Raw genomic sequence first — 15,604 nt, 5'->3', positions numbered from 1 at the left:
AGGTTGGAGGGTCTCCTTGCCATCACCCTGATCTTCAGCTCCCTCCACAAATTCTCAATTGGATTTATGTCAGGACTCTGGCTGGGCCACTGCAAAACGTTAATGTTTTTGTCTGCTAACCATTTCTTCACCCCTTTTGCTGTGTGTTTTGGGTCGTTGTCATGCTGAAATGTCCGCTGGTGCCCAAGGCCAAGTTTCTCTGAAGACTGCCTGATGTTGTTGTTGAGAATTTTGATGTATTGCTCCTTTTTCATGGTGCTGTTTACTGTGATTAGGTTCCCTGGTCCACCGGCTGAAAAAACCCATAACATTAGGTTCCCAGCTCCATGTTTGACAGTGGGGATGGTGTTCTTAGGGTTGAAGGCTTCTCCTTTTTTTACGCCAAATGAAGGCTACATCATTGTGGCCAAAAAATTTAATTTTTTTTTTCATCTGACCATAAAACAGAAGACCAGAAGTCTTGTTCTTTGTCCAGATGAGCATTTGCAAAGACCAAGCAGGCTTTTGTGTGCCTTATCTGGAGAAGTGGTGTCCTCCTTGGTCTGCGTCCGTGGAATCCAGCGGTGTTCAGTGTCCGTTGGACTGTCTGCCTTGAGATGTTGCCACCAGTAGAGCCCAGATTCATCAGGATGGCCTTGGTGGATTTTTTTACCTCTCTCACTATCCTCCTGGCCATCACAGGTGTCACTTTTGGCTTCCGACCACGTCCTCTGAGATTTTTCACAGTGTGGAACGTCTTGTATTTTTTAATAATACTTTGCACTGTAGCCACTGCAACTTCAAAACATTTAGATGCTTTAGAACAGCTTGGACTGTTTGGAATGGTATAGAACTTTGGATTTTCCCATAGACTGTGACAGTTTGCAAAGGGTATGAATAATTTTGGACATGCCACTTTTTGTTCAAATGTAAATAAAAGCTGATAAATATTTTTTTTCCACAATGATGCCTCTTGTACATTGTCTTATTATCTTTTAAGAGAACTTGCTGGTTGAATAAAAGTAACTTTAAGTCAGAATTTGCCAGGGGTATGAACAATTTGGGGCTTGACTGTATATATATATTTTTATGTTGTAATTGTATTCATTTCTTTAGCCATTACACAAAAATAAGATTTTTTGTCACATTTTCTGTATTTAAAAAAAAAAAGATTGTTCAAAAGTGACTGTAAAGACATTTATAATGTTACATGCTGTTCTTGTGAATTTTCTATTCATCTGTGAATCCTGAAAAATAAAATGTAGCATCCATATATATCCTATCCTCCCTAATAATATGCAGAATCAGAACATGCATTGATATTTTTTCGCTCTGTCTGCTGTAACACTATGATGTCTGCGGTGTGTCTTTGGTCGGTGTGTGGCACAGCGGCGGGTGGCACCGGCGCAGCAGATATTGGCTCTCGCCCACAGTCTGTCGGCTTGGGTGGCCGGCCTGCTCCTGTGGTTAGAGGTTTCAGACGTTTCCAAACCTTCCCTGAACCACACTGGCCTCTGGTGAGCCACAGCGTCCGTGAGGTGTAGAGTGACAGCAGACAGCGGCCCTACAACACACACACACTCACTCATTCACACATTACACTTCATTCAGATTCATTTTAAAACCACAAATACAACTAGGAAAATGTGTTTAGCACTGTTAAAGAAAACTAAAAGACCAATAAAGAGGTAATTAAGTACATTTTAAGTAAAAGTAAGATGAAGTAAACACCCACATAATCAAAAATATATTTTGAAACATATTTCTAAAATATGTTCCAAAATATATTTTCTTCCAATCTATTTTGGCAGTTATTTGAATGTGTTTAAATGTAAAATATTTTTTAAAATATATTTTACCCTGCATATATTTTAATCCAAGAAAATACATTCACATATCTCACATCTGAAGAAACACTTTATTTACTGTCTATAACACGTAAGAACATATGACATTAAAAACGCCTAAATGTTGGCTTCTGTTATATTGTAAAATGTGTTTTCTTGCCCATAAAATATATCAAATAAATATTTTTAAGTATATATTAAATAAATAAATATTTTAAACATATATTAAATATATTTTGGCCAGATTTTATTTTATTTTATTTTTTGAATTGTATTTATTTATTTATTTATTTATTTGTCTTATGGTTATGTATTATATTAAAGCATGTGGCAAAAATGTTAAAACTACTGTACAGTCTTTAAAAAAAGTCAAAGGCTCTTTAAAGAACATTTCTTACCTTTTTTATCATCTGAAGAACTTTCTTTTGCCACAAAGAACCTTTTGTGAAACAGAAAGGCTCTTTATGGAACTATTTAGACAAAAAAAAAAATATTTTATGGCATGTCCATGACAGTGTAACACAGACCAAGAGTTACTTTTGATTTCATAAAACGGCAGCAAATGGCAATACGATAAAATACACCTATATTTATTAATAATTATTATTATTAATGCTAATTAACAATAATCAATTATTTCACCAAATGAGTAGATGTACACTGAAAAACAAATGGTGTAGGATTTACTTCAAAACTAAATTTCATAATAAAAGAAACAAGTAACGCATTGAATTAAATGTGAAATTACTTCAACGAAAATAATTTTATGATAATGAAGCATATTGCAAAATATTTCAATGTGCTAAAAATGCTGTACCACAGACGTAGAGTGACTTGTAATTTTATAAAACAGCAGCAAATGCCAAAATGATAAAATACACCTAAATATGATTCATGCTTATGAACAATAAACAATTATTTTGCCAAATAATTAGTTTGATGGCTGCCTGTGGTTGCTGGGCAACATGCCACATTAAAACACAATTCAATTAAAGTTCAGAACTTGAATCATCCAATCAGATTTTAGAGCCAGAACTACTTTCATAAAATTAAGGTACTATTACTACAGTATTACAGTAGCCTATAGATAAATGTTAAATATGTTGTATAAATATGGGTATATAATATTTGCCAAAAACCTTACTGTACATTTACATTTTTTTTTTCAACAAGGACATATCTTAAAAATAAAGTTCCAAAAAGGTGTTTTTGCAGTGATGCATAGAAGAAACTGTTTTTGGTTCCAAAAAGAACCTTTGAGTGAACAGTTCTTAAAATAACCATTTTGAAAAATGTTTTCAAAACCTTTCTTCATGGAACCATCGATGCCAATAAAGAGCCTTGGTTTTTAAGAAAAAAAGTCATAATATTAATAGAATGTTAAAAATACTAGAAATAATTTATATCAGTTTTGTTCTGGAATGGTTTGGCTTTGCTTTGTCCAAACAAACAAACAAATAAATAAAAGTCCCAAATAAAATCACAATCGCACACACACACACACACACACACACACACACACACATGCAGCAGCTCACACAGAATTCTCAGGTCGTGCCCTTATTGTGTTGCATGGCTTTGGTTTCATCCTGACAAGTGGTAATTGATTCCGCTGTAGGTTGCGCCGGCGGTAAGTGGGGGAGGATCTCCAGTTTCACTGAAAACAAATCGCTCTTTTCTGCGGCCTGACCTTCCCTTCCCTTCCCTCCTCTGTCCAGACCTCACGCTCGTCTGAATCTCCGAATGCTCGCACTCGCATCCTCAGCATCATGTGTGCTGCTGCAGTCTCTTCTGCTCACCAAGACTGCCTTTATGTGATCAAAAATGCAGTAAAATTAGTAATATTCTGATTTTTTTTTACAATTTTATATAGCGGTTTGCTATGCTATGTGAATATATGTTAAAATGCAATTTATTCCTGTGGTGGAAAGCAGTCTTCAGTGTCTCATGATTTTTCAGAAATCATTCTATTATGCTGAAACATTTCTGATTGTTGTCAGTCTTGAAAACAGTTGTGCTGTTCATAATTTTGTGGAAACTGTGATATATTTTATTTTTTAGGATTCTTTGATGAGTAGAAAGTTCAAAAGAACTAATTTACAAACCTTTATTTGAAATAGAAATCTTCTGTAACATTATAAATGTCTTTACTGTCACTTTTGATCAATTTAATGCATTCATTTCTTTCTAAAAAATACAGAAAGTTGACATAAAAAAATCTCACATTTGTGTAATGTTTTTGGCTAAAGAAATTAATAAAATTAACAAAATTGCAACATAAAAATGTGACAACTTGCCCTCACCTGACATTTATGAAAAATCTTCTTTGATTACATTTTTGACTCCTGTCTTCTTGTATTTTATTTTCCAGGATTCGCAGATGAATAGAAAGTTCAAAAGAACAGAATTTATTTGAAATAGAAATCTTTTGTAACATTACAATTTTTTTTAAATGTATTATTGTTGAATTATTAAATATTTTTTTAAAAATCAAACTTTTAAACAGTGGAGAACATATGAAAGTCAAAAATACTTTTTAAAAGATTAAATACAGAATGAACTTAAAATATGCTATAAATTAGCCATAAAAAGTTCATTTTAAAATGCGCTAAAATTAATAATAAGGTAAAAGTGAATTAATGACATATATTAGAGTAAAATAATAAGTAAGCACAGTATGAATGTAACATGTTCCGTTTAAAACATGTTAAATACTGCAGGAAAACCATTAATTTTAGATTAAGATTAAGCTGCTCATCTTGTTTGCATCTCTTATCCGCAGGACATGATAAATGAAATCCAACACTGCCCTCTAGTGAAGGATTTCAGAAGGTCAGGAGGAAAAAGACTAAACCTAGTGATTATCCTGACCTCACAGGAGGAGGAAAAAAATAAATAAAATTCCAAAAATACCATAAAATAATAAAATATTTGTGACTTATACAAAAAAGTAAACATTATCTGAAAATCACTGCAGACCTGTCCAGACCTCACGCTCGTCTGAATCTCTGAATGCTCACACTCGCATCCTCAGCATCATGTGTGCTGCTGCAGTCTCTTCTGCTCACCAAGACTGCCTTTATGTGATCAAAAATACAGTAAAATCAGTAATATTCTGAAAAAATATTACAATTTTAAATAGCTGTTTGCTATGTGAATATATGTTAAAATGTAATTTATTCCTGTGATGCAAAGTTGAATTTTCAGCATCGTTACAGCAGTCTTCAGTGTCACATGATCCTTCAGAAATCATTCTAATATGCTGATTTGCTACTAACGACCATTTCTGATTATTATCCGTGTTAAAAACTGTTGTGTTCATCATTTTGTGGAAAATGTGATATATTTTAGAGTACAATACATTAGAGTAAAATAATGAGTAAAATATGATTAAGCACAGTATATGAATGTATGTTTAGTTTAAAACATCTTTAGTCTAAAATACTCCAGGAAAACCATCAATTTAAGATTTAGATTAAGATGCTCATCTTGTTTGCATAGAACTAGTTTCATAAAATTAAGGTACAATTACTACAGTATTACAGCAGCCTATAAATAAATGTTAAATATGTTCTATAAATATGTGTATATAATATTTGCCATAAACCTACTGTACTTTTTTTTTTTTAACAAGGACATACACTCTATTAAAAATAGGTTCCAAAAGGGTGTTTTTGCAGTGATGCCATAGAAGAACCATTTTTGGTTCTCCAAAGAACCTTCTCTTACACGCAGGACATGATAAATGAAATCCAACACTGCCCTCTAGTGAAGGATTTCAGAAGATCAGGAGGAAAAAGACTAAACCTAGTGATTATCCTGAGTTGACAGGAGAAAAAAAAACTGATAAAAATCCAGAAATGCCATAATATAATGAAATATATGTGATTTATGAAAAAAAAAAAAAAAAAAAAAGTGAACATTATCTGAAAATGATTCCACAAAAAAATCATTGAATTCGGCAACCTGGCTCTTGGGTTTGTTCTGGCTCCTCCAGAATCTGGTTTTGACTCCAACACTGGTATACAAACAAACAAAGGCTACTTTCTTGGCCACGGCAGGGAAATATTTACTTTTGGAGACAGTGTGTGTTCATTGTGTGTCAGGACATGAGTTTTGACGCTGTCTCACAGAAGTGGTGACTGTATTCTGAAAGGGTAATGAATTGCTGGATGCTCTCAGATTGGCTTCTCCTTTCCCAGCAACCTCCATTGAGGCCCGTCCGCTCCGCTCTGATCCTCCGTCTCTGACCGCATTCCCGTCTCTCTCTCCTGACATCACGGTCAGAGCAAACACAAACTGACACTTCCTGTGTCATTAACTGCCAGCGGGAACACACACTGTTTCTCACCCAAACTTTGCAGCGAACAATGCAGATTTTATTACTTGCATTCTAATGTAATTTGCTTTATTTACTAGAGACGCTTTCTATGGCACTATTGCACATAAGGTTGTAGATATGAATGATTTCTCAAACCATGTGACTATAAAATGGGCCAAAAATGCAATAGAGACCAGAATAGAATTGGGAAACATAGAAAACAAACCAGATCACCCTGGCAACCAATAAGAGTAGAATTTGCTAGCTTTTGATGGCTCCTTTGACGACACAAAATGTCACTTTCCTCTTCATCATTTCATTTAAAATACTGCAGTGTTGTTATTGTTGACAAAAGCTACAATTAAAACAATTTGAATCAGAAATGAAATAAAGTATAAATATTAGAATATTAAAAATTACAACTTTATTTTTAGTAAAATATTATGTGAAGTTCCAATAAATAAAGCTCTATAAATAATATTTAAAACAATTAAAATATAAGTCGAATAATAATAAATAATATAATAATATATAAATTACTAAATAATAGTGAAAAAAATGGTGTGACAACATCAATACTTTTGGACATTATTATTATCATTTATTTATTTATAAAAAATGTGATTGATCTAGTGCCATTACAAAAAATAACAAACAAAACGTATTTATAAAAATATATTTAAAAAATAAATATTGTATAAAGTTCTATTAAATAAGGTCTATAAATAATATTTAAAAAAATTTAAAAGCACATAAAAAGTTACTAAAATATCAGTTGAATAATAATAAATACTATAATAGTATATACAATTTTTTTATTATTTATCATTTAAATAAAGATTAAATAAAATATTAATATTAGGCTAAAATGTAGTAAAAAAATAGAACTTAAATTTTATTAAAATTTATAAACTCAATAAAATAAAGATCTATTAAATATTTATTATTTAATATTTCTAAAAAATATATTTAATTTTTAAAATTTTTAGTTAATATATAAAATGTAATTTTAAATTTTTAGTAATAAAAAGTTACTAAAATAAACGTCAAATAATAATAAATATTATAATAATATGTAAAAATACAAAATAATAGTGAAAATAAATGGTGTGACAACATCTATACTTTTAATTGGACTCATGGACATTATTATTATTTATTATTTTTTTTATATAAAATGTTATTGATCTAGTGTCATTACAGAAAATGACAAATAAAACTTATTTATAAAAAATACAAAAAAATATTAAAATAACAACAACAACACCATAATTACATTACAAAATTAAAACAATTTGTATTTTTTATTAATTGAAATAAAACTTAAATTTATTATAATAAAATATTAATACTAGATTAAAACTTTTAGAAATGCAGTCAAATTTTAGAAAATAGAATTTTAGTTTAGGATATAAAATGTTAAACAAAAAAAATGAAATAATATTATATCAATTATATAAATGATATTATTATATTATATTATATTATATTATATTATATTATATTATATTATATTATATTATATTATATTATATTATATTATATTATACTAAATTATATTATATTGAATTACAGAAAACTAACAGATTTTATCATGACAAAGTTATGATATCTATACATATTCGTTTATAAATGATTTAAATATAACTTAATGACTAGCTATATAGATATGACACACAAAACCTTAATTTATAAAAAATAAATAAATACCCCTATATTTAAAAAAATACACCATTATTACATGAATTTTGTTTAATATAAGTCTATAATTTGTTTAAATGCACCAATGCATTTATTTTTTTATAGTCGTCTCATTGAATACAAATTAGAAAGTCAGAAAGCACTAAAATTACAAAAACTAAAACTGAAATACAAATTAATTAAAGCTCTGTATTCATATAGTTAAAAAAACAATAGCTATAAAAGCTAATCCAAAATATGAATAGTATAGAAAAATATTAAAGGGCACTGCAGGTAAAAACAAATTTGAGATTTTGGCCTTTTTGATGTTTCATAAAGTGTTTTTTCAGACTAGTGGGATGAAAACACCCAAAAGACACTGTTAAGTGTTTCTTTTGTAGCACTTTATCTATTTGTGTCAATAGAATTGAATTAAAATACAAATTTTTAAAAGGAGTTATTTCTCCTACTCTGAGCCATGAATCTCCACTTCAGTAGCACTTACAAACACCAAACTTTACATTTTCATTCCTGTCTATATTCTGAAGGTTTTTACAGAGGGATTTGTTCGTATATAATTTGCCTGATTTTATACAACATTTTATTCCCCCCAAATGGTAAAAAAAAAAAAAAAAAAAAATTACAAATCGCTGTTTAATTTTGAAAGATGTTTTACATAAGTGTGACTGATCACATGAAATAATGGTGAGCATTGCATTTATTTTCAATTTTTTCTCATCCCACACTGCCTGCACTTCAAGTCATGCAAATTTCTTCTCATATGCATGAGGGCTATTTGCATTGGCGCACACATCAAACGTCGTCCAGATTGGGGATGGCCCTTTTGACCCCGTTGAGGAGTGGACAAAGTCATCGGGTGCGCTGCTGTGTAAGCAGTGATAAGGCACTTCTTAATGTGTTTGCACAGAAGCCCGAGTAAAAAGGGCCTCTGACGCAGAAGGGCCCACAACCTGCTGCCGCCTTCACAATGGAGACCCCGACACCAAACACAGCCCCAAATGTCACACCACGCCTGGACGTGGCAGGGAGGGATGAGCGGCCTGATTGGACGGTGTCAGTGTGGGTGTCTCGTTTTAAAAGGCCCCGTGGATGTGGCGTGACGGTAGAGGAAGCGCGGCGTAAAATACTGTAAAGTACAGCAAACTTGACAAGCCTTTTGATCTTAGAGGCGCATCAGTGCAAAAGAGTGCGGCAGGTGTACGATCTGCCATTTTTAAGACAGACGATTGATCTAAATATCTTTAGACATTCATTTAGCTCTCATTTATAGCTGGACGGTCTCACCTTCAGGTCACTGAGATGTTTAAGGTGGACATGTTGAAACTATTGACCACAGTTGCTCTGCTGACTGTCGCTTCGGTGTTGGATGCTGCTCCGCTGATGCCTGGAGAACCAGATGCTTTTGGAGAACCAGCTGATGGAGGTGAGACAGGTCAAAACCAGCACACAGTTTACATTCATGTATTGGGCTTTTATCTTTTGCATTATTTCGACTATTATGGTCAGACTTTATTTTGAGGTCCTGTTCTCACTATGAACAAACCATTAACTACGACTTTACCTCTATAAAGTACTAATTTGCTGTTTGTTAATAGTTAGTGAGGAATCGGATATAGAATATGGTAATGCAGAGTATGTGCTTTATAAATACTAATAAACAGCCAATACTTTTATCATGCATTCCATGCACTGTATACACTGCAAAAAAATGCTTTTCTTACTTAGATTCTTTATCTTGTTTCCAGCCAAAATATCTTAAAATTCTTAAATCGAAAAGGATTTTCTAGACGAGCAAAAATTATTGTCTTGTTTCAATAATAAAAGTCAAAATTAAGTGTGTTTTTGCTTGAAACAAGCAACATAATCTGCCAATGGGGTAAGAAAAATAATCTTATTTTCTGTTTGAAATAAAATTATTTTGCTTACCCCACTGGCAGATTATTTTGCTTGTTCTAAGCAAAAACTCACTTCATTTTGACTTGAAAACAAGACAATAATTTTTACCCGTCTAGAAAATTCTTCCTGATTTAAGAATTTGAAGATACTTTGGCTGGAAACAAGACAAAGAATCTAAGTAAGAAAATAATTTTTTGCAGTGTACATTTAATTAGTGCATGCACTTCCTGGGAAATGAGCCAGAAATATATTTTTACTAAAGGTTTTCTAGTGCACTAAATATTCTTAAAACATTTACTTGAGAAGTAAAATCACTATTAGGTCAATTAGATATTCAGTTTTGTTTGCTGAAAAATCTTCCAAAGTTAAGTGAGTTTATGCCTAAAATAAGAAAAAAATTGTCAGTGCATTAAGAAAAATAATAAATAAAAGGAAAACAAGATTATTTGTCTTGCGCCACTGACTTGACAGAAAACAAGCCTTCATATTTTGTGCCATTTTTCTCAAATAAATGCATCTTGATGTAAGAATTTTGAGATGTTTGTAATAGAAAACAAGACAAAAATATTACGCTATTTTTTTTTTTTTTTTTGCATTGTAGTGCTATGCTGTATTTTTGACTCAAGTCAGGTCACATTTATTTATATAGTGTTTTATACAATGCATATTGATTTGCATCGATCTGAACAAATCTGAAAGATTCAATTGAATATTTTTTCTTATACGAATGATCTGAGAGGTTTCAAAGTGGAACTATTTTTGGTTGTTCAAAGAATGTTCTGGTGAACAGTTCTAAAAAGAACCATTTTTATCTAAAACAGCTTGCATTGCATTCCATGTATACATTTAATTATGTCCATGCACTTCCTGGGAAATGAACTTGTGACCTTAGCATTATACTGCAGAAATTATTTTCTTACTCAATATTTTTCTAGTACACATATCTGAACATTTCTAAAATGACTATAAGGTCTAATAGATATGCAGTTTTGTTTGCTGAAAAATCGCCCAACCTTAAGTGAGATTATGCTTAAAACTAGAAAAAAATGTCAGTGCATTAAGAAAAATAATTCAAAAGGAAAACAGGATTGTTTTTCTTGCTCCACTGACATTTTTCTTTTTGTTTTAAGCCTCGTTCAAAAGATTCTTAATATTTTTAGTCATTTTTCTCAAATAAATCTTGATTTAATAATTTTTAGATGTTTGCAATGGAAAACGAGACAAAAATATTAACAGATAGCAAACAAATCTGAAAGATTTAGGAAAAGATAAATGTTTCAAAAATCATCTCAAATGTTGCCATGCATAGTATAAGATCTGCAAAAAATAATGATAACATTTGATCTTGGAAGAATTTGATGAGAAGGAGTATTTCTCTAAGAATCAACGGCTCCTGAGAGGTTGTTTTTGCAGTGATGCCATAGAAGAACCATTTTTGCTTCCCCAAAGAAGGTTCTGGCAAACAGTTCTCCAAAGAACCTTTTCTTAGTGTTAATCTAAAGAACTTTTCCAACTAAGAAAATTATCATATTGGTTCATATGGACAGTAATGGAAGCAGCCAGTAAGAACTTAATTTTTCCGAGTGTGGCAGAGACATTTGTGTTATTAATGAGATCTCATTTGTGATTTCTCCGTCCTGTGAGATATCAGCTTCACTGTTGTCAAGCCTACAGACTCAGAGATGGCTCTGAAGCAAGATAATTAGTCCAGTGGCGCCGGCTCTTGTGGTCTTCTGTTGGTCTTGTGCTGTCCGCACTTCCAGTGTGTGCAAACCTTAAATCTGTCGTTTCGCATTCAGGTTTCCAGCTAAAATTGGCTCAGGGGTTTCAGGCAGGCTTGCATAATGCTGGAATTAGGTCATTGAGTCTCAGCGGATCTCATTTGGGTTAATTCTGATTGTCTTGCAGAACTTCTTGACCTGGATGTGCACTGTGCACAGTATCTTCGCCATGCAACAATAACCCAGCTAACAGGGAACGTTCTCAGAACATTCTAGCAAGGTTCTCTCGAGGTTATGAACATATGTTCTTCCAGTAGGGTTAATTTAAAGTTATCTGGGCTTAAAAAGTGTTCGTGAAATGAGAAAGGAATGTTCTCTAACATATGCATAACCAAAAACTTTTTAAAACATTCAGAAATAAGGATTTTATATTAATGGGAACATTGGAAAAGTAAATGCATTTACACAAATGGTATATGCATGAAATCTGCTGTTGTAGTGCACTTTGAAATGAACTTGTGACCATAGAATTATACTGGAGAAAATTCTTTCTCAGTATTTTTCTAGTACACATATCTGAACATTTTTAAATCAAGATGCATTCATTTGAAAAGTAAAATGACTATTACATATTCAGTTTTGTTTGATGAAATATCGCCCAACGTTTAGTGAGATGCTTAAAACAAGAAAAAATATGTCAGTGCATTAAGAAAAATAATTCAAAATAAATTGACATTGACATTTTTATCTTGTTTTAAGCAGAAGACAAGCCTTAATATTTTGAATATTTTTTCGCAAATAATTGTATTTTAGATGTTTATAATGACAAATATATTTGTATCAGGTCAAGTCACATTTATTTATATAGCACTTTATATTTTATCAGTGTATACCTTCTATATATGTTAATGGGAACATTGGAAAAGTAAATGGTATATGCATGAAATCTGCTGTTGTATTGTACTTTTTCACTGCAACAATGGTCATGAATGCCTTGGATGAAGGTGATAACACCACTCTTATTTCATCAGGAGGCCCTCCAAAGACTTTTTAATGGAGTGATGGCAAGTTCAGTGTTTACAAACGCCTTTTTTACATTTCTGAGTCCAAAAACCCCGCCTATGACGTCACCGAGATGCACTGCGGTCGTCCTAACAACTCGCTGACTTCCCCAAGACTTCTGTCAACATGGCTGCAGGCAGTGAACGGCTCCACATGTGTTTGTACATGAGTGTGAGCAAGCGATTTGTCAGCCTCCACCTCTAAGATCAGAATGATGATGAGGAAAGTTCCTCTGACAAAAGGCATTTATCATCTGTTATGTCGTGTATGTTTGTCCAAGCCAAGAAGAGGCCTTTAAAGGGATGTTTGAAGTTCTGGATCTCTCTCTTTTTAAGGTTCTCAGGGTGTTTCAGTGCATTGGCATTCCCATTGACTTGTTTCTATGGGTATGGGAACAATTCCGTGTCAACAGGACTTAGATTGGGACGCCACTAAATGAGACAAACCCTTTCAGAGAACAGAGGGGATGCATCATTCTGGTACTAACCATAAACTGGAATTTTAGAGACATGCAAACACTTTACTGTAGCTGAAACTAATTAAACTGCATTCCACTGAGCTCTAACGGAGTCTAAAAATTGAGGTTAAAGGGTTAGCCCCGCCAGAAATGAAAATTATCATCTTTGTATTCCCCCTCATGTCTTTCCAAACACATAAGACAACATTTTGGAAAAACACTGGTCAGTTCCCTTTGACTTCCATTGAATTTTTGTGCATACACTCTTAAAAATAAAGGTGCTTCACAATGCCATAGAAGAACCTTTTTGTTTAAATAGTTCCATAAAGAACCTTAAACAACTAAAGAACCTTTCTGTTTCATAAAAGGTTCTTTGTGACGAAAAAAGGTCCTCCAGATTATAAGTTGAAAAAAGGTCCCTGTTGAAAAAAGGAGCATATGCTGGTTAGGTAGGTTTTGATGCTGGTTTAAGCTGGTTCTTTGCTGGTTTAAGATGGTCCTTTTCTGATTTAAGATGGTCATTTGCTGGTTTAAGATGGTCCTTAGCTGGTTTTAGCTGGTCCTTTGCTGGTTTAAGCTGGTCCTCAGCTGGTTTATGCTGGTCCTTTACTGGTTTAAGCTGGTCCTTTGCTGGTTTAAACTGGTCATTAGCTGGTTTAGGCTGGTCCTTTACTGGTTTAAGCTGGTCCTTTGCTGATTTAAGCTGGTCCTTTGCTGATTTAAGCTGGTCCTTTGCTGGTTTAAGCTGGTCCTTAGCTGGTTTATGCTGGTCCCTTGCTGATTTTAACTGGTCCTTGACCAGCACATGACCAGCATCCCAGCCTTCCAGCATCAAAACTACCTAACCAGTATATGCAGTTTTTTTCACCAGGGGTAATTCAGAGATGGTTCTTTTTTCTCTTTGTGGAACCAAAAATGGTTCTTCTATAGCATTGCCTTTTAAAACACCTTTATTTTTAAGAGTGTATGATGGAATTCAATGGTCACCAAAACTGTTCGGCTGCCAAATGTTCTTCATAATATTTTATGTTCAAAAAAAATAAAGTCATAAAGGTTAGGAATGAAACAAGGGTGAATAAATGATGAATGAATTTCAATTTTGGGGTCGGCCAACCTTTTCAAGCAGCTGCTTAGAAACCTTTGCAAATCATTTCTGAACCAGTGGTTTGGAGTGCATATTAAAAAAAAAACTGGCAAAGTCACATGATCCCAGTAAATGAGGCTTTGTTGCATCACAAATGTTTTGAAATGTCAATGGTTTGCTGTTAGGCCAGTGAACCATTGAACCAGTGTCAAAAAGGAAGAGTACTTAACAGTAATAGCAATGCAAATTAATAAAAGAAGACATATTATGCATATTATATCTTACCGTCAATAAATTGTTTGCAACAGGGTTTGTAAAAGCTGGTTTTATGCAACGGTTCCATTGCATTTACACCGTTCCGACATCGAAATGTGAAGCATTTTGTGAAGCAATTGGTTCAATTGATTCAAAGCTTTGAAAAGGTTTGTTTACTGTTTTAAATCATTCTGCACTGACTTCTAATAAGGCGGATGGTTTGTGTTTCTTTCCCACGCTTGTTACCAAACATGAAGAGTGAGTATGAAATTCTGTGAAAATGGCGCATTGTGGCTACAATATATGAAAGGGACTCCAAAGTTGCTTTACCAGGTTCAAAAATCCCCTAAAGCGTCTGTATTTTCTTCCAGATCGATGGAGAATTGGCACTGATGCAGCAGAAGAAAATGCAGCACAAGCGACAAGGATCTTCGAGAAGCTACTGAAGACCAGACCAATGACGACATTTCCAGATGGAGATGGAAAAACCGTAGTGATGAAAGCATTAGATGAAATAATTACGGTGACAAGTAGACCAAATGTCAGAGACAAAACCTTAGACACGGGTGTCAATAATCCATTAAAGACACTAACAATCCTTTCTGATGGACATGAGGAGATTCGTGATGGATCTCTGAGGATCGACCGCACAACCAGTTCACCCAATTCCCAGCGGCAAACGGAGAAGAACAGACTGTTCAGACTGTCAAAGCTCATTGATTCAAACAAGCACGGCGACACTCCAACATCAGCCGAACAATCGGATCCTGTCACAGGTGATCCGGACGTTCGAGAGGAGCTGGTGAAGATGCTGAGTGCTCTTGAAGAGCTTCACAAGTTAATGAACAGCACACTGAGCCATCGAATCACCTTCATAACCAGAGGTGTGTCAAAAACTCAAATACCTTGACAAATGTGACCCTGGACCACAAAACCAGTCATAAGGGTCAATTTTTGTGGTTTATGATTTGTTAGGATAGGACATTATTTGGCCGAGATACAACTATTTGAAAATCTAGAATCTGAGGGTGCAAAAAAATCTAAATATTGAGAAAATCGCCTTCAAAGTTGTCCAAATGAAGTTCTTAGCAATGCATATTATTAAACAGAAATTAAATTTTTATACTTTTATGGTAGGAAATTTCCAAAATGTCTTCATAGAACATGATCTGTACTTAATATCTTAATGATTTTTAGCATAAAAGAAAAAACGATAATTTCGAATTTTACATTTAAAATGTTCCCTTTTTATTTACATTTTCTATTTAATAAACAATACTG

At 33.2% G+C, this 15,604-nt stretch overlaps 1 protein-coding gene across 1 annotated transcript in view; it reads left to right on the top strand.

The window, feature by feature from the left end:
• The first annotated feature begins 8,990 nt into the window (after positions 1 to 8,990).
• The window catches only part of urp2 (urotensin II-related peptide), a 7,780-nt gene continuing 1,166 nt past the window's right edge, over positions 8,991 to 15,604 (top strand). The window contains exons 1-2 of the mRNA XM_073842698.1: positions 8,991 to 9,271; positions 14,695 to 15,207. Coding sequence (XP_073698799.1) covers positions 9,148 to 9,271; positions 14,695 to 15,207 — 637 coding nt within the window. The 5' untranslated portion in view covers positions 8,991 to 9,147. The remainder of the gene's footprint in view (positions 9,272 to 14,694; positions 15,208 to 15,604) is intronic.

This window comes from Garra rufa, chromosome 6 (assembly GCF_049309525.1).
Source record: "Garra rufa chromosome 6, GarRuf1.0, whole genome shotgun sequence".
NCBI classification, from domain to species: Eukaryota; Metazoa; Chordata; class Actinopteri; order Cypriniformes; family Cyprinidae; genus Garra; species Garra rufa.
This window is presented reverse-complemented; position numbering and strand designations above follow the sequence as displayed.